The sequence below is a fragment of the Poecilia reticulata genome, chromosome 9, assembly GCF_904066995.2.
Source record: "Poecilia reticulata chromosome 9, P_reticulata-male-v2, whole genome shotgun sequence".
Taxonomy (NCBI): Eukaryota; Metazoa; Chordata; class Actinopteri; order Cyprinodontiformes; family Poeciliidae; genus Poecilia; species Poecilia reticulata.
Genome location: NC_088838.1, coordinates 31,554,020 through 31,574,953, shown reverse-complemented (window position 1 = coordinate 31,574,953; position 20,934 = coordinate 31,554,020). Strand labels below are relative to the sequence as shown.

Sequence of the window (20,934 nt, the reverse complement as noted above, 5' to 3'; positions counted from 1 at the left end):
CTCTGAAAAGGCCACACGGTTCCTGGATGAAGTAAACTGACTCAGAAGACTGGAGAACTGAAAAATTGAAGAAATTGCTAAAAGTCATTCAGCACAACAGTTCAGGCTGTGTCAGCGCAGGCCGCCTCATTACTCCAACACTATCCCTTCATTAAAGCCAGAGACTCCTCTGCATTCATTATTCTGCAGGTATAACCAGGACATGACAGGAAATATGACACATTTTGCCTACAATTCGCGGCTCAAAATAAATTATATAACAATATGTGGTGCAGATATTTAGGATTTATCTTATTAGCTTAAGAGAAATCCCTAACAAATCCAATCTATTGTCACTTTACACTTGGTCTCAAAAGGAAAAACTTCATGTCTGTAAGGATTGTATGGAAACCTTTCAGTGAAACTTTTAACCAGGATTTTAGAAAAATAAGTCGTCGTAGAACCTAGGCTTGTTACAACACAGAATTTTGGATGACAATGAATTGTCCCAATAATTATTGCGATAATTGATAATATTGACCATTTTCAAGCAAAATATCGACAATGGCATAAAAATGCAACTTTGCCCTCTTAAAGACCAATAAACTTTAATTTAACTGAAAGATATTCTAAATATTCAAAATAAAACCCAACAAATAACAATAAATAAAACAGAAATAAGAACCACATACAATAGAAATCTTAAATTAAATGGATTATGAAACCTCTAAACAAAATTTCTCTATTTTCAAACTTTAATGAGTCTTTTTGCCCTTTCTGCTCACTTTTACTCACTATTTTGTGATGGTTAATCACATTAAATACCTAGTAAAATACATAGTCTTGTCACTGTAACCCAAAAGTGGAGGAAATACTTTAAAATCTGGATAATAAAGTGACACATAAACCAATCGGGTTTCGGAAATGTCCTGGGACAGCAGCCAGTTCCCTCTGGAAATAAATCCATCGCTTCTTACCATTAAGCATAAATCAGAGCATGTTTCCAAACTGGGGCATTAGAGCGGGACAAAACCAACAAATTTTTCCTTGACCTGAAACGAATAACTGTGTCACCTGACAGAGCGGCATCCTGGGTAAAACGTTTATCGGTCACATCGCCGGACATCGCAGCCCCAAGGAAACACAGATCCTGTAAATAGGTCAAGTTTTCAGAGAACTGAAGTTTCCCCATTATGTCTGGATAGCTGTCGATTTATAAAAACTAAGGCCGACTTAAAAACACTCAGGTGTTTTATCTAGCTCAGTCAATTTTACCTCCCAGTGCATTTGATGACCCCTGACCCCACTCAGACGCAGCTCATTATCCTCTCTCTGAAAGAGTGAATCATGGTGCAAAGATTGCTGTAAAACCAAACACCAAATTATTTTAATCTATACAAAATAATGTTTTTTCTGCACAAACGTCTGCATTTTGACTCATTCAGGTCCACTTTTCAACATCAGTAGCTGCGTTTTTATTACAAATATGTGCAAAATGTTGTCTTTTTCTGCCAATATAAAAAAAAAATCACAATTTTGCAATTGCAGTTTTACCATTAAATAAGAAACAAAATTAAAATCACTTGTGAATGTTGGTTCACTTAAAAATAAGTCAACTTTTCAGCATCAGTATCAGAGTTTCCATTATTAATGTGCAAAAAAACTGTCTATTTTTCCACTAAGGGATGTAATGTATTTTTCACATGTGAATAAGGTTGTTCATGCAATAAGTCATTAAAAAATAATCTGTGCCATCATCCCCCAAACACTTCCTGTCGTCATCTGCTTTGTAGTTTCTGCCAGTAGTAACATCCTGTTGTTGATCGTGTGACTTGTTTGATGTGGAAAAAAAGTGTTTCCATTGCAGTTTTGCAAAATAAAGCAATTTCAATATTACCTCATCATAGTGCCAAAACTCATCGAAAACAAGTTTTTCGTTAATTTATTTTTAAAATATCAAATTGCACGCAGCTTTTCCATTAAATAATAAAGATATGACACAAATTCCCTTGATCCACCATAAAATGTCCTTATTTCCTCTCCTTAAAACTGCTTATCTCTGTGCTGTGAGTTCGTCTCCTAAAGAGCTGGAAAGATTTTTCTCTATAAATGAATGGCACATTGTCATCTCAGGCTAGCAGGTGGCCCTTTGTCTGTGATGATCTATTGATTTTCCTTCCCTCCTCCTCCAGCTTGATTTCTTATTCTCCCACTCATTCCCGTTGTTCTCCCCTCATCACCGCCTGCAGAGAAGTGGAAGGGACAAACAGCTGCAGCCTAAAGAGACGTTTAAGATGGAAAGTGGCTGGGAAGAGGGGACCATTCTTGCATCTCCTCTTAAAATAGTTTGAATTAACGTCATGCTTCTTACAGGGCTTACAGTAATAGTAAAAATGGACTTCATTGGGAGAAAAGCAGATTGCATAACATGACTAACACTTTGGCTGGTTGGAAGTCCAACTGCGACACAGCTGGACTTCGATTTCTCGTTGAAAGCTAGGTCTAAAATATATATAATGCAATAAGTCTTTAGACATTATACTATTGAATCACAAAAGGTCACAGTTTGTGCCAGAATAACATGTTTGCTGAACATCAACACAGTGCAGAACTAAAACATAATCTCAGGTATAGTTATAAAGACAGTTTTGTTTTGTCACTAGCAAATTTTGATGTAAGATACATTCTCTCAGTTGTCTTGAGAACTTTTTAAAGTAATATATAATCTTGTAGCAATCACTTAACACTGGAACTGGAAGATTTTTTAAATATTCAAAATAAAACGAAACCCGATAAAATGGAAATAAAAACCTCACACAATAGAAATAATTGATTATGAAGTATCTGTAAACAGAATTTCCCTAAATCTTAAGATCTTCAGCATTTTAATGTGCCAGACATTGTCTGAAATCCCACTTTTCATTCGATTGTCTTTATAGCACAGTTCTTCTTCCACTGCATCATGTCATTAGGTAAATATAGACCAACACTTTTGAAGAGAGTTTCTGAAAACTGCCCTAATTCTCTATGAATTAGGGCAGTTTTGTAAAATAGCCTGTGAATGTATGCATTTAATGTCCAATCCGGCGGTAGTTTGAGGCTTCCTATGAAGGTAATGCGTTTACTCACGCATGTGAATAAAGGAGAACATTTGAATGGGTTCTTACCTGGCGGCCCATGAAGTTTGGCTTTCTTTACTGAAAAAGGAGAAAAAACATTGAGTTAGTCAACGTGTCAAAAAGAAAACATATTTGTTTGACACTTTTAAGAAATATTTATCTTTAGAACGTTTCAAACTTCAAAAATTTTAGCGCAAATTTCTTAGAATTTTTATGTAGTCTAATAAAATAAAACAGAATTTGTTTTTATAAATGTTGCCTCACTAAATGTTCGTAAATTCTCCTGTGGCAGCAGGAAATTTATTTATTTAATAAAGAAAATTAAAGGGACTGGAGAAAGCATTCGCCCAGTGATTCTACTATATAGTTAAAAAATAATATAAATAATACAAATAATATCAGTTAAGCTATTCAGCCATCTTTTTTTGCTAATCTAACACTTAAGCTAATACTGTTAGCGCTAACGGCTAACACTTGACCGTTAGCCATTTTCGTTGTTGTCTGTTCCTTTATTTTTTTATTAAATTAAAGTCAATATTTAGGTTTCACTAGTTTAGTTACCATAACATTTTATTATTGTTTGCTTTTATGGTAAACCTTGCCATAAAAAGTGAAAAATACATATAAATAAAACTTTATGTTGCATAGCATCAAAATGGCAACTCTGACTCAGTGTTATCAATTAAGCTAGCTGATCCACAATGTAAAAAATACAGCTTAAAAAAACCTAATTCCTATAATCATCTTCCATAAAGTCAACAAAAAGATGAAAAAGTAATTTTAAAGTTTTCTCTGTTACTAGAAGAGAAACACAATGAGAAATAGAAACAATGATAAATTGTTCTTGCAGACAAAAGGAGTTGATTAAAAACTAATCAAGATTAATCACGGCACAAGATAAAACAAGACTTTCAAGAGAGTGCATTGCATTATTTCACCTGAAAATATAGAAATGTGTATGTGAACAAATAGATAGATTACTAAGAAGCAAAGAAAAACAATTGATCTTAATGCTAATCATCAAAACACTTCAATCAAATTCAGCAATCAGAGAACTTTTCAGACAAAAGACCTGCAGCCTTCTATTTAGATTAGGCAAAATACATTACATTATTCTACTTGTGCAAGCTACTGATTATGTCTTAAAATATGTGAGCAAGACGGATAGAAAGATAAATAATTACTACGTCACTCACACACATTGAACGTTGAATTATGCCTCAATTTAAAATTTAAACCCAAATGCTACAAGTTAGAGACATGTAAGAGTTACAGAACTTTAAAAACAATGGTGTCTTTGGCCACAATAAGAACCTCATTTAACAGAAATAAAAACCTATAGATCATCCAGTCCTTAAAACAAATGTGTAATATGAGACGATTCTCATAAATATGATGGAATGCATCATAGATCCTTGCAATCTACAAACTAGAATAAAGTAAAAAACTAATATTAAATAAATTCCAATCCAATCCAACTTTATTTATAAAGCACTTTAAAACAACCACAGCTGATACAAAGTGCTGTACAGTAAAATACAACAAAACAATAAAAAATGAAAAAAGAACTAAAAAAAACTCTTACAGTTTAAAAACGAAAACACAATTTAAAACTAGATCCCGCTGGTGTTGAAAGCCAAGTGAAATAAATGGGTTTTAAGACGAACTTTAAAAGAACTTTAAAATGTACACAAAATAAAACAATTTACCTTTTAGTATATACAATTTTCTTTAAAAGTGTCAAAAACACATTCAAATATATAATGATGGGTCTGTCACAGCTAAAAGAAAAGCAGGGGACCTGCCAACAGAGATAAAGGTAATAGAGTTAATCTTTTTACAAGTTATGGTTATTGAAGGTGGAATCAACTTACTCACTTACTCTTTGGTTACCTAGCAACTCATTCATTCTCTGGTTACCTAGCAACAACCTGTGGAGCAACTTGCAGGAGTTTCGGTTTAAGGTTCCGCCACTGTCAACACTGTTTAACTGCACAGTAACATGGAGTGAAAACTGTGGCAGTATTTCAGATATTCAAAACAAAAACAACTAGTCAATAGTTATTGATTGATATGCTTATACCGTGATACGTTTTCCAGCCGTATCGTCAAGCCCTGCTCAATAAAATAAAATAAAACGCTTGAGAGCTCAACAGAAAGACTTATCAGGTCATGTCTCTCAGACTGTCGGCACAAAGCGCCTTGTGTGCCGCTAGTGCCAGGTCCTGCAAAGCGTCACTGAAAACCTGATGGCGACCCGATTGGTGGCGTGCCAACGGCGCTCAGCCAAAACCTGACGGGCTGGGCTTTCACCAGGCGAGCGAGAGAGAGCCTTCACACAGCTCAATCTACTACATCTGTATCTGCATTCTTATTTAAAACAAACAAAAAAATGTGTATTTGTCAACTGCTATTAACCCTGAATAAATTAACTTGAAGTACAATATGTTAATGCAGGTTAATTAAAGGGTGAATAAATCGTAAACATCCCAAATATTAACCGTTGAAATGTTAAAATCTTCACCATGCAGCTACTGACATGTGGGAAATGTTAAAGGTAATAAAATTCCCAACAGAAAATAAATATATAACATGGAATAAAAATTATAATAAGAATTCTAATACATGTTTAATTTTTTTGCTTATTTTTCCACTCAATTTGACAGCTGCATAATTTTTAATTATCATAATTGTAATAATAAAAATAATACATCACATTTTTTTCATGCTTTTTTTGGACATGAAATAAATATTACTGATAAATCAATAACGACATACATACAAATAAACATATAAATAGATATGTTATTTAATTCTCTTGCAAAGCATCTGAAAGTCCAAAAAAGTGCAAAAAAAATTTTGTATTATTTTTATAAAATTATACAGCTGTCAAATAAACAAGCTGTAAAATATCAAAACAAATAAAAAATTTAATATTTTAGTACAAAATGAAGAGTGTCGACACTTGAACTCCTTGTTAATTTTTTTTTTTAAGTTTTATGACATCAGAAACATTTCCCCTTGAACTCATCCACATCTTGTGCAGTACTCCTGGTCCAGAAAGCCCAATCAGCTTTCCTGCAAATGAAATGAGTGTCGCAGTAAATCCAAAATAACCCGACGGTAAAGCGAGCGGCCAATAAAGACGGGATAAGAGGATACACACGCTGCATTAATAGCAGCAGACGTGTAATTAGCCCTTTAAGCTATCAGAAAAAGCCAAGGGCAGTTTACTTTTGCTGATAATCGTCGTGTGAATTGTGTTATTGATCCCAAGGAGACAATTAAATGTTTTTGGTCAAATAGAGAGTAGTTTCACTGATTGAGAAGATTTCTTCTCGTTTTATTTTAGTTGGGATCTTTTAACAAGATGCTTGGAAGGTCATTTTAAAGCCAAATTGTTGTTTTTTTTTTACTTTTTTAATAAACTGCACATAAATAAAATGTTTTTTTTATTTATAATCAAATATGTAAACACACTCCCATTCAGGTTTAGTTAACAAAATGCAGAGAGAATTTGTGCATTTTGCAGCAAACGCTGTACCAGATGCCAGGCATGGTGGTGGCAGCGTCATGCTGTTGGGCTATTTTACTGTTTTATAAATTCTGTATTTTCACCTGAAATTAGCAGCTGGACAGTTAAAGCACAAGTCACTGACCCATAACACTAATTAACGCATCCTGGAATAAAGATTCTGGAATAATTATGATGAAAATTAATGGCAACGCAACTTATTTTAAAAAAACGATGAAACGGCCAATCAGAGCCAGGAGGCGGGGCTTAGCGCCGTCAGTCAATCTCATGTATTTGTTGCTAAATGCGCAAATGCCGGAGAAACAATTCACTGTTACAAAAAAGCTGCTTATCCACCATCATTGGTGGCCATGCTAACTAGCCTTAGCATTCTCAAAAGGCTATGCTAGCTGTAGCATAGCAGAGAGGAAGAGGGAGGCTGATTGACAGCGCCAAGACCCGCCTCCTTGTTCTGATTGGTTGTTTCTATGGTTAATGCTGGGAGAAGGCAAAGGAGTTAGATTTTTTTCAGATTTGTCTCAGACCATACTGTTATGACAGAGTTACATTTCAACAAATATGTAAAAAATATATTTATAAAAATTACATACAACAAAGTTGCTTTAAGGACCAATTTATACAGTTAAAAAACTGCTGCTTTCAGGCCTAGTTACTCTCAAAAGGCAGAAATGATCCAGAAAGGCAGAGACGTGACCAATTTTCCCAAATAGAACTGAAACAAGATGTCAACATAAAAGTATGTCAGCCAGAAATAATGCAGCACAGCTGCATTGTGACACACATCTCTGTGCGTATGGAGGTCTGAATCCCTGCTGGTCCCGGCGACGGGGAGGCAGAAAGCGGGGCAGATGTCAGACACGTGTCAGCTGGAGTGATTGTATGAGAGGATGCGTGCTGCTGGTGACGGTGGGATAATCGCTCTGAGCTAATGCCTTAAGCAGGGCTGAAACCTAGCGGACCCGGCTGCATTGTGCCAGGGGATGAATTACAAAAAAAAAAAAAGACTCAAATTTAAACCTTTTTTTTAATGAAATGAAGCGCAGGAAGCATTGTGCACGATCGAAAGCTGTTAAAATGCTTTTCCCAATTAGGAAGGTTTTGAGACGACAAGCTATTGTTGCTATTAGTAGAGAACAGAGTGATGTTCACGTGACGACGGATTAAAGCTGCTGCTCACAAGCTCCCCTGCACGGGAATTATTATGACACACTCACATCTGTACTGTCTGAAAACGGCAAACAGACAAGAATCGCAGCTTTGATTGCAAACCGCTGAACATATTTCTGGTATTTATGTTGCAAATCATGAGAATTGTTTTTTTTTTTTGACCAACAGTTTCAATAAGCAACATGTAAGGCTTTTCTTTTTCAAACACAGGTTCTGTTTTTATCTGAAAAGTTTTAACTTAAGGTTGAAAAACGTATCACATTATAAGCATTATATATCAGTCGATATCAATAATTACCAATTAGTTTCTGTTATAAATATCTGAAATTCTGCCAAACTTTCCTGTTTTATCCAGTTTTCACTCTTTATTTTTAAGCAGTCCTGAGGCACAGTGGAGAAACTTTTAACTGCTACTGCGCCAGTTACTCAACAGGCTGTTGCTAGGTAACCAAAGTTTGAGGGGAGGGACTTGAAACTGCTTATTACCCAGCAGGTTGTTGCTAGGTAACCAAAGTTTGAGGGGAGGGACTTGAAACTGCTTATTACCCAGCAGGTTGTTGCTAGGTAACCAAAGTTTGAGGGGAGGGACTTGAAACTGCTTATTACCCAGCAGGTTGTTGCTAGGTAACCAAAGTTTGAGGGGAGGGACTTGAAACTGCTTATTACCCAGCAGGTTGTTGCTAGGTAACCAAAGAGTGAGCCAGTTAGTTGATGCCACCAACTTTTCTTAGCTAGCTGAGAGGTTGAGCAGTTATCTACATCTCCCAGAATGCTGTGCGGATCTGGAACAAAGTTTAGAGAATATTCTATATATTTCTATCAGATGTTTTATTTATGGATACTGATCACATTTCTATTGCTATCACTGTGGTGTCGATGGAGTTCACTTTGATTTTATAGAAAGTAAAATCACAATCATCCAGTGACTTTTACTCAAAAACATACTATGGTCAATCGCTTTGAGTTGTGTGCCAGTCGCACTAAGCAGTCCACTTCTGTCTAAAAGTGCAATAACAAAGGAACAAATGTTATCTAAATCAAAAGCAGCAAACAAAAACTGATTTCTGTTGGACTTTGAAGAAATAATGAGGCTAGAACAATAATGCAAAGAAAAAAAAAACAGATTACAGATATAATTTTCTCTGCAGAGTTTCCCCCTTAGTCATCCTGCTGCTGAGAGCGTGAGCACTCAGGCCGGCGAGGTGGCTCTGGTTTGATCTCCTAACAGGGATGTGAAAGTGGAGCTTTGAAGCTCAAAGGAAGAACAGACCTCTGAGTGGTGAATTAAAAACATTTCAGGCCACAAACACACAGAGAAACAATACACCTGCTTGTTCTGTGGGACTCTCCCTCCCTGATCAAAGAGTGAAATCTACTTCGTATGATCTATTTTAATGAAAATATCGCATTTTTATACAACGTTGAGGAAAATTAAACACAGGAGGAAGACAAAAAAATTGTTTAGTTGTAAATCCTCATTTACAAACGCTCATTCAGTCAAACCAGTTCGACTTTTGTTGACTGCAAAGTGTAGCTTTTATCTTTGGTTTCAGGTTCATGTTCTCACTCATTTTTTTTTACTTTTATCAAGACAATTTTAGTCTGATTTAACTTCAGGCAATGAGAGAAAAATATGTTTGTCTTTTTATTAGATATATAAAATATTTGGTTTCAACAGTAAATAATGTTTTCCACATTTAGGCTGTCAATCAAAGCTGCAGTTTGAATATCAGGTACTTTCAAGGATTTTATACAAAAATCCAGCACTTTCTAAACCCGGAAAACACCTAGATAAAAGCTTTTCAAGCACCTGCAATTTAAATAGATGTGAGTGGCCTAAAACGTGGGTCAGGAGATCCCCAGTGTGTCGCAATGTTTAATAAATCTGCTGAACAGCCGCAGCAGCAGCAGCAGCAGCAGCAGCAGGCCGGCAGGAGTAGACTGTCATTACAAGGAGCCAGACTGCGGGGCTATTTTTAGCTTTAGCCCGGTGGCTTTGAGAGCGTACAGGTTGGAAACCTGTTGGCCATGAAATTAACACCCTTTCACTTCCATTAGATCATAAATAACCCCGCAGACCTGCTGAAATACATCTACCGACGGCTCAGAACATGTTGGATACGCTACATTCAGGGTTTTACACATAACTCAGCAGCTGCTCGCTGCGTGGCAGCAGAGAGGTCCTTTAAAAAAAAAAATCTGATTTCAGCTCAGAAAATAATTAAATTCATGGGAAAATACAGTGAAATCAGAAGAGAAAATGTTGATCGCGCTTCTTGTTTGTTGGTTAATTTTACGTCGGCATATTGAGCCGCAAAATTATAAAATATACTTTGGATTCTTCCTTTTTGGTAGTATTTTCTCATTTTTGGCATTTCAGTGTTTAAGATTAAGATAAAGCAGTTTGGATATTGAACCAATAAAGATGATTAAAGAAGTATTTTTATTTACAGATATCACATACTTGTCAAATTTCTTGGTCTCAATAGCCCCTTTTTTGAAGGACAATTAAGTTTACAAAGACTTCATAATTTATTTTAGTTGTTTTTATTTATTTGGAATATTTAAATGTCTTCCAGTTTCCAGAGTTAAATGTTCATTAGAATTTAAAGTTTATTGATCTTTGTGAGGGTGTATTAATCTATTTACTGATTAGAGATTAATAGCTGTGACTGAAGCTACTGAAAGTTTAAGTGTTTCTATCTGCTTTACTTGGATTATTGCCTCCAACTTCAGGCTGTTTAAGGTTTTCATGTCAGTGGCACAAGCAGAAGTGTTTTCTTTAAGTGTCTCTGGAAGCACTGACCATTAAGCAGCAAGAAGAACACCAGGACAAACCACATGTGAGTGCAAATATCCCAAAATTTATTGCAAATATTTCTAAAGTTGCTCCACAAATCAGTGATTTTGATTGAAATAAATGTAAAAAAAAAAAATTTAAAAAGTCCTGCAGAAACTGGTCTATGGTTGCATACCATTGATCAGTTCCTGCTATGGCCATTGTAGATAGAAGAAAAATAGGAAAAGTACATTTCCACCAAAAGAATTCAGACGTTTTGAGATTAATCTAAGAAATCTAAGAGTTCCAAAAGTAAAAAGAAAATGCATTAAGAAATCTAAGAAATATTGTAGAGAATGAAAATGTCTGCGCTTGAAAAGTCAAACATTTTCTACTGAGTAGCAAAGGAGTGGGGCAGCACCTACTGCTGGCCAACATTACCGACTTTATTTTACAGCTGCAACTAGATTAATCTGAAGAAGAAAAAAAAATCTCAGAAAAAACTTGGAAATCCTGAGTTTAAAAAAATTGATGTTTTTATACTTTTGAAACACAGAACTTTTTTCTAGAAAATTTCTGAGATTAATTAAAACATTTCTGAGTTTTTTAATGAAATTTACTACCTTTTTTTCTACCTACAATGATCCTAATGCACCGTCGTAAAGATCAGTTTGAAAAGATGTGTAATATCATTTCATTTGAAAAAGCATTAAGCATACATAGATATTTATTAATATTTTAACAGTTTGTTAACGGGTTTACCAATTCATTCTAGCAGGACTGAATGATCTAGAAATGAAAAAGAGTTTGACACTCCTGTCTTAAACGATTACAGAAAATGTCCTGAAGTTATACTCTAAGAATCCAGGGCAGAAGATCATTCACACAGCGAGTCAAAAACAGAAGCAGCTTCATACAGGAAGTAAAATAAAGAGTGCAGGACGTGAAGTCCACATTCCCATACGACACAGAGAGAGGACAGCGAGAGCAGCAGATGGCCTGGGGATTACTTCCCCTCGGTTCCCATCCCCCTGATTCCAGAACGGGCCGCTGAAGCTTTACTGCTCTCTCTGCCGATCCAGTCCACCGTGTTGAATGACCCGGTCTGTTCTCACCTACTGCTGGCCCACATTTCTGACTTAATTTATAGCTGCAACTATCAATTAATCAGTTATACTAACGATTATTCTGATGATTAATCAGATTTTTAAAATGCCCTATTGTGCAGATTTTTTTATTTAAGCTCTTTTTATATGATATAAAATTTCATTTAGGATATGATTGATCATTTATTGCAAAGGAAGCATCTAGTAGCACTACTGCAGTACATTTTTTGAGAGCTGCACCCACCTCTGGCAACAATCGACACAGACTCTTTCAGGTAAATTGAGTAAATGTAACTAGTTACATTTACTCAATTAACCTGAGTAACTTTGAAAAAAGAAAAAAAAACTTTTAGGAGTATTTTTACTACGCTGAACTTTTTACTTTTACCTTAGTAATTTTATGAAGTATTGCTGCTCTTACTTGAGTGAAATTTCTGGATTTTCTACCTACAGACAGACACTTGCAGTTTTTTGTTAAAGTTTTATAAAAAAAATTTTATTGAAAAAAAAAAAAAAACAGATTTGTAAAAAATCTTCTTTTGTCCGATTACGTTTTTTGTTACTTATATGAATTAGTCATTTTCTTAAAAAAAAAAAAAAAAAACTTCCACTTAACTTTATATTTTGGTCTGTCTCATGATATAATTTTTAGATATTAAATGATTTATTATTTGATCAGTTACTCGGTATTTGAGTACCAAATACTTTACTCTTACATGAGAAGCTTCTTGGATAGCTATTTTTTACTTTTACTTGAGTAAAATAATGTTGAAGTAGTGCTACTCTTACTAGTACAGTTTTTGGTTCTCTGCTTACTGCAAAAATTATTTCCTCTGATCCGAATCTTCACTGCAGCCTGATTCAACCCAGTATGATGTAATCCCATTACTGTTTGCATTTACTCAGCTGATAATTGCCTTCCAGAAATGGAGTGTGGATGAGATGTCAGAAAGTGTGTGCAGGTTTTTTTCTCTTCCTCGACAAAGCCAGGAATGAGGAAAGCGTTTTTAAAATGTCGCCCCGCCTGTTCCTCTGCTTCTCCCAGAAGGAAGTGAAACTAGCTTTAGTCAGGCAGAACAACTCTACCTGTCCGGATGTATGAAACTCCTGATGAATTCTCTCTCTGAACATTATCTGGAGATCAGAGTTAAGAAAACTATCAGAAAATCTCCAGCAGCTTGGTCAGCATGATAAAGAAAATTGTCTTACAAGAATGTAGCTGAAGAGTAAATAAGTTTGCATGTAGCTATAGTAGAAATTACGGCAGATAAATCAGGCTGTTTACAAGCTATTCACAATTACAGAATCCTGCAGAGGTGGCTAAAAATAACTTCTGAATTTCTCATTTTAAACATGGCAACAAACTGGACACCTTCGTTAAATGGTACAATCACCTCATTTTTTCTGTTTAAAAAATGTAAACATTTTTTTAAATGCAAGTCTTTACATCAACACAGTAAAGTATAAAGTTTTTCTGCAGCTGCTGTTCACATGTCACAGCAAACATGGTCATATTGTCATTAGCATCTGGCTCAAGCGCTAATCAGAATGAGTTAATGAGCAGCAACTGTAACGCTAACCGGCATCACGGCTCTGCCAGATTTATTTTCACTAGAATCATCACAATTATTATATACTCAAATATAAAAGGGGATTAAAGTGATGCAAAGTGGTGCCTCCAGAGTCAATCATGTTTCTTAAAGTTTACAGGACAAACTCCTACTGCTTGATACAAGATCACAAGATTTTTGAAGGTCAATTTTGTTTACAGACACTTTATAATTCATTTTATTGTTTTGTTTATTTTAGATACTGAAAGAGTCGTCCAGCTCCAGTGTTAAATGATCATTCAAATTTAAATATTATTGATCGCTGAGAATATGTTCTTTTGCAATTACCATTAGATTAATTGAAAATGGTCTCAAAATACCAATATTATCGTTTATTGCAATAACTTCTGGGACAATTTATCATCCAGTTACAGCTCTGCTTCTGATTTTGCAAAAAGATAAGAAAAAAACCTAAAAGAAATCTAATTATTCTGGCATTTACCAAGCAAATTATTGAAGTCATACTTCATTTGGGTTATTTAATCAATCATTGAGGAAAAAGGTTTTATTTCAACCGCTTCTTTTGCAAAATAATCTAACTTTTAATTAACTTGAAAAACATTTAGCTTATAAACAAATTTAAAGCAAGATTATTAGTTTTCTGCCTAAAGAAGACAGGTGACAGTTGAAAACCTGCATGTATTTCAGGTGACAGTCTGAAGCTCTGCAGGTTCATCAGTAACAGAACTACACTCTCCATTTCTGCTCAAGAAACAGAATTACTTTTTTCCCTTCTTTTTTTTATATAAAGTCAGCCGCCTGAGCCCAGCTGTGTTTCACTCCCTCCATCTCTCACACTTCATCAGCGAGTTCAGTGATGGAAAAACGGCCCGAAGATGAGAGAAAAACAACACTCCGCAACAATAGTTTGATGGTGTGAAAAATCGATATGTGAGCGACAGGAGAGCAATTAAAGCTACGTTCACACTGCAGGCCTTAATGATCAATTCCGATTTGTTGTGAAATCAGATTTTTTTTTTTTTGACGTGGTCGTTCACATTTCCAAATATTCTTGACATGTATGTGATCTCCAGTGTGAATCGCAAACGAGCCGAAAGTGTCCCGCATGCGCAGTAGAGGGTGCAATAACGTCACACGTAGCGAGCGTGCCCAGTGTTTTGCCAACTGCCATAAAAATAAAAATAAAAATAAAAAAAAGAGACGTGCTTACCGTTTGCAGAAGTAAACATGGATGCTAATGGTGGAGCATATCTTACGATTTTAAAGTTGTCCTACTGGAGCCAGCACATTAACAACTTAATCCTCATTACCGTCCGCCATGGTTGTTTTTCTTTCCGCTTGCGCGTATCCAGGGCGCAGAATAGTGACGTTTGTCGAGTATGAATGACGTTCCAAGTCGGATGAACGTAGACGTTAATACGGGGATGAATGCGACCTGGCTGTTCAGGTTCAGGTCACATTTGATACACCTATATATTTAGATATACCTATATCCTAGTAGACCGGGTCGTATTAAAAAAAAAATCGGATCTGTGTTGTTCAGACTTTCATAGAAATATCAATTACACGTCGCTTTAATACAAAAAAAAGTGAACGTAGTTTAGTGGTCCAGAGCGGAACCAACGCTGCAGATGTGGTTGTGTTGGCCAGATTCCCGTTATAACTTGATCAGTAAAAATACACACGCTGGTTTTTTTTACTCCTCCTGCTGAGCATCACTAATAAGTTCCATATGAAAACCTGCCATATCCGAGCAGGTTTGTCAGTAAAACAAATATGTTTTACTGCAACTCAAGGTGCAGTAAAACATATTTTGTCATGTGTTTTTGTACCAGTTCTTGTAAGAATCACTGGAACTGGTGATTTTTATACCAGTTCTGGTAGAAAAAGCAAGAAAACAACCTACATTTTGTTTTTCTTAAAACTAATCCACATGGCAGAACTTTTTTTTAAAAAGCAATATTTTTATTTACATGTCTTAAATACCACATTTAAATTCCTATCAAATTCATAACTTTCAGTGATAATCTGTTTTCTAATAAATAAATCAGACAAGTTTGTCTACAACACACCTGTAATGAAGGCTGCATTCCACTGTAAATGGCTGCAGAAGTCGCATGCAGCCTTCATTCATAAGAAAAGTTATTTTCCTGTCATTTCAAGTTAAAATACTTAAATTGGCAGTTCCTCCAAAGCCTTTTTTCCATATTCAACTAACCAGAGTCAGCATGGTAGTTTATTTTAAAATAAAATCCAAAGAAATCACTGACTATTCAACAGGTTCCACATAATTGTATTTTGTAAGGAAAATATATTTAGTAATCCGTTTAAGAAAAATTTACCAAACTTCAAATCACTTCAGATTGACGAACCATGATTTAGTGGTAGTTTGCATTCCCCCCTCACTATGTTACTTTAAAATTTGCTCTCCAGTTTAAAACTTTTTCTAGTTAAATTCAAATTTTAAGAGGTTCCACACGAATGAAGTAGATTTAATGTCATTTTCTTATATTTAGACTCCAAGGCATCGACTTCAAGCTTTCTGTAAAACAATTGGATGTAGTCGAATCCACTCCTGCTTAAAACGCGGTGATTTTTAACTAAAACTATACTTTACGTTTAGTTCTGTATAATTCCTTTTACAGTTTTGCACCAATTTCCCCTCTCAAACCACAGCAAGCATAATATTTAACCTAAATCTAACCAGAGCGCATACCTCTGACGCACAGCAGGGACATCGCAGCGGGATTCTGTGCAACAGTTCCTCCAAAGCCGAGCAGCCCTCAGTGAGTTTCCCAACCCAGCTGCCTGTTGCTCCGCAGTCATTTATACTCCAGCCAAAATCTCACTCACTTTCCGCGCCATCACACAAATCAATAAAATAAAAAAAGAGGAAGCAGCAATGATGTGATGCGGACAATCCGCGGAGCCCTGAGGGGTTTCAGGGTTGACTGTCACCGGCTGAGACCGACAGACTACCGGCTGAAATCCGGTAGAGCGAGGCGGCTCTGCAGCTGCGTTCACGGACCGGAGTAAGGAGTCGGAATTTAGAGATTCCGATTCGTAACAGGTGTTTCATGCAACTTTTAGAAAAATTGAATTGACCGGCGTCTTGAATATAAAGCTTTGGCCATTTAGATGATCTTTTCTAGAGCAAAAAGGTCATTTATACTTTACCAAAACCGATTGTAACCCTCAACATGAAGTTTTACAACCAGAACCCACCAACTTCCTTTAGATAATATTTTAATTGTGTGAAGAAATTGAAGTCATTAGTAATCATTGATCTTTCCTGCAAGGCTTATGGAAGGACAAAAAAGTCTCAAGTCCTCTTTCTTCCATAGTTTAGAGCAAACTCATCATAAAGAGACAATAGAAAACAGTCGAGGGGATAAATATAAATGCTGTAAACTTACCTGGTGGAACTCTTCATCTTCCTTCATTTTGATCCAAAGAGTGAAACTTTCCATGAGAAGGCTGGTTTTCCCAGACCTGAGGATTTGGTTGATTTGGTCCTTCAGGTTTGGGCACCTGAAGTCTTTGGTGATTGACAGGCGCCTCTAAAGAGGGGTTTTGCTTGCATCTTTGCCCATGAGACGGGGGTAGATAATGTTGCTGGTAGGAAGGACCCTGAGACCTCTGGTTTGGGGGTCCTTGTTGGTGGTTTATTAGCTCTTGGGGTTTGGGCCCCTGCTGGAAGCTAAAGGCCTGGTTTGGAGAATTTGGCCTGTGGCGGGTTCCGTGGGACTCGGGCCTCTGATACTGCCGATAGTTGCTAGGTTCCTGAGGCATAGAGTTTTGCAGGAATGTTCTCCCTTGGTGCCCAGAAACATGGAACTGAGGTTTCTGCTGATATCTTGTCACCTGAGTTGTAACCTTGATGGGGAAAGTTTTCTTGATGGTTGAGGACCTCAGACTGGGAAGTGGGAATCAATTGGTAGCCATGAGGGTCATTGCTCTCAGCAGGAGCAGAACCATGAAGGAAAGCTGTCAAGCAATAAGCCAAGAAAGTTATAAGTTCCGGTGCCCAAGATATAGAGTGCATAACCATCCAAAACTCATAATTCAAATGTTAATCAGAAAGCGTACATTCAGTTCCGGCTTGGAGCTCCCCAATGAACAGCAGCCAGAGCAGCACCAGCCTAGAAATAAATCAGGTTAAAACATAAATATAGACCATTCAAGAAAATGTTTAAATCTGAAAATAACTGCCCCAGAAAAAAAGTTATTGAATATTTAACATGGCTTGAGGAAAAGTCAGGAACACAAACATTTAGAAATTCCTGTAAGACTCACAAACTAACCAAGTTTATGTCGTTTTTCTTTCCATAAAGCTGAGAAACCTACTAAGCATTTAACTAGAGGTGAACTAATCAATCACGGCTTCTTCATCCTGAACACGACTGACATCAGGTGGATCTAATGGAGGCAGGTTCATAACAACCTGCAGGTGTTTCAAGAAAAAAAGGCTTTGTTTGATGTCTGTTGAGAATTTTTATTTTATTTCAAACAAGTTTTTAAAAGACCGATAGACTGATTTTAAGTAATGTTGCTTTTAGTAACAGAAACTCTGAACATTTACGATTGAAAAAATTCAAAGACATCTTTGCAAGAGGTAAAATTTTTATTGATTTTTTTAGTCCATAAAATACCAGGTAAATGTCTAAAAGTATCTAAGCTCATAACATCCTTAGGTTAATTGAATATAATGATTTATTCTTTCTAATACATGAAATATTTGTGCAACTAATGCCAAATAAGAGCAGCTTCTCATTTTGAGTCATATTATATGCAATATTTACATAAAATACAATACTTACTTCAATGTTTTCTAGTTGATGTTCTATTCTGATCTTATGAGAAATATTTTATTTTTTATATATTCTATGACATGAATGCAACACATAACTTATGCGACTGCTGTATTTAAAACATTTAAAAATGTATTTACATTTTTAATAGTTGCATAGCTATAAAATAAGCCTCTGAACAACAAGTATGTGATTTATTTATTCTTTTATAGTTGTTTAAGATTGCTTTGATTTGATTTTGGTTACTTTCATAAATAGAACAATGTGTATATTTGTACAAAAAGCTACTTGCACATCCACTCTGTGAGGGATCCATGTAAGATTATCCAGCTGAGCAACAGATGCCAAAAGATCAGACACAATGTACAGAACTTCCACTCATGTTATGTAAACAGATCTTGTTTTTTTTAATCTGAAAACACAGAAACAAACATTATATAATGAACTACCTCATCAGTAGTGCTGGGATTATGGGGAGATCCTGTATGCACGTGCATCCACCGTTATCCTCATCTCACCGGACGAGACCAGATCAGAAAACGTAGAAGTTATAGTTCTTAATAAACTCAGTTAAAGACACCAGAGCAGGTAAAGTGATGTTGAATGTATATTAAAATGTTTATTATAGCAGAAACTAAATATTTCCATTCAAAACTTATTGTGAAACTTGTGGATCCTTTGAGTAAGTGTTACATCATCTTTGGTTTGGTACAAAATCAGTTGTTTGTAATTAATTAAACCAGAAATTAGTATATTTCACCTATATTTTGCAAGCATAAATCCATTACAAGTTGATTTAGAAACAATGCAGCTCTTAGCTACTCTTACAGGAAGCATTCTGCCATCTAGTGGCAGAAAAAGGGAGTTCACTGGTCAAGTACAAAAAAAACTCCTGCTAAAAATACATACGTGTGGAGCGTATTAGGATATTAAATCCATATTAAACCCATACAACTAATTGCATTACATTTAAGTTCCCAGTAGGGCCCCAGTAGCCCCCCCCATTCAGCACAGTGGGATGTTTTGTGATACAGTTAAAAGGTGGAAAGAGCAAGAAAAAAAAAATTGGTAGAAGTGTTGATCCATAATGATTATTTTTAATTCAATCAGGACATTCACCAGAACTATCAAATGGAAGGCTTAAAATATTGGCTTTTTGCAGTTGTCACTCTGGGCATTAAACAGCTAACTCACAACCAAACTCAATTTTTACCACTGAAACCACCCATCGTTGTCTTCACCCAATTAAACCCAATTAAACCACTCCAGTGGTTTCACTTTTGCAACATTACAATCCAAAACACAACAGATGACTGGTTTAAGAGGCTAAGTACTTAAACAGATGGTCAAAAATCAAACAAGTGGCGGTGCAATTATTGTATTATGGCTATTTGTACAGTCATTTCTTTTTAACTTGACCAAAAACTGATATGTAAACATTTTCAGATAAAGTACTTAACATGGTTTTGTTATTCATGCCAACAAGAATGAAATACAACGTTTTTCTGGTAGCCCTGATACCCCATCAGGATATGGGGTATCCTGATGGGGTATTCAATTTGCTAGTTAGTGCTTAAGCCTTTTCAGAACAGCCTTGAACAAGAGTTTTTTTTTTTGTTTTTTTGTTTTTTTTACTAAACTGCGAAAATTCACCCTACTTCCTGCTGAAAAAAAATGAGATTCAAGTACCAGACATACAGAACTTTGTTTTTGGAAGGTTGACTTCCCCCACCACCCAGTTTACTTGACAGATGCTTCAAAGTTACTATATGAATAAAGCACCACTTTACCTTTCCAGGAATACACTTCCTTAATTCAAATTAGTGTCCTGTTTCAAATAAATAGAAAGATCCAAGAAGTGCAGTTACCACACATGTCAATGTATTGGCTTTTATTTTCTGAGTTGTCGAATTTTGGCCAACTACTTAAAGGTACAGCTGCATGGTTGGAGGGCTGGAAAGAAAAAAAAATCTGAAAAGAAGAAGAAGAAAAAGAAGAACAGAAAGATGTACAATTTTTCTGCCATATTTTATGTTTAGCTTAGTTCACAGAATTTAATGAGTTTCTGGAATCTGAACAGGTGTCCATATTTGCTTTGTTTTTGGTGATTTATCGCAGAAAGTCCACTTAATTTTATAAAAATAATGGCAGTCAGCTCAATTGTGCCGTGAAATATATCTGTAAATTTTGATGAATTCAATGAAAAAGCAGTAAACTGTTAAATGTTCTGAATGAATTTTATGTGCTTAAATGAGCTAAATGTCATCCTAAAACGTCCTGTTTGGTTGTAATAAAAAATATGACCACTAGGTGGGGCTCATTTAACATAACAGAAGAAAGACTGATAAGGTAAACAGATTTGACATTTAATTAATTACATTTAATTATATGATTTATGTTTGGTAGTAGAGGTCAAGGTGATTTACAAAGAACATGATACTCAAACTAACCTATGAGTCTAACATATCTATTATCATTAGCATAATTTGTAATTAGCTTACATCATAAAAGTGGCTATTATGGCTGTTGATTTTAACCTCACAAGAGAAACAAACAAAAATATTATTTGGAGTTTGAAATGTAGAAATTTAATGCGCCATTTTTTAACTATTAGGAAGTAACATCAGCTGATAAATAATACATTTACAGTAAACAAGTTAAGTTTGACATCTTATGCATCCCCAACAGTGACAGCAGCCATCAACAGGAAGAGATTAACTGATATTTGCATAACAACTATAAGCACAATATAGAAACAGTATTTCTAGGTGTAACTGAATTTACACCTAGAAATACAGTTACACCTAGTTACATTTATTTAGGCACATTTACTTGAGTAACTATTTAAAAAAAGTATTTTTAGGAGT

The 20,934-nt window shown here is 35.5% G+C and overlaps 1 protein-coding gene across 3 annotated transcripts in view; it reads right to left on the bottom strand.

Moving 5' to 3' along the window:
• The window catches only part of LOC145552874 (uncharacterized), a 52,274-nt gene extending 35,608 nt beyond the window's left edge, over window positions 1-16,666 (bottom strand). For 2 of the 3 annotated variants that reach the window (XM_081610916.1, XM_081610919.1), the window contains exons 1-2: window positions 15,973-16,666; window positions 3,147-3,176 (exon numbers count right to left, since the gene is read on the bottom strand). In XM_081610916.1, coding sequence (XP_081467042.1) covers window positions 3,147-3,176; window positions 15,973-15,994 — 52 coding nt within the window. In that variant the 5' untranslated portion in view covers window positions 15,995-16,666. Of the gene's footprint in view, window positions 1-3,146; window positions 3,177-14,466; window positions 14,706-15,972 lie in introns of those variants that run through there. The other variant, XM_081610918.1, reaches the window with a different exon arrangement.
• Between the last annotated feature and the right edge of the window lie 4,268 nt (window positions 16,667-20,934).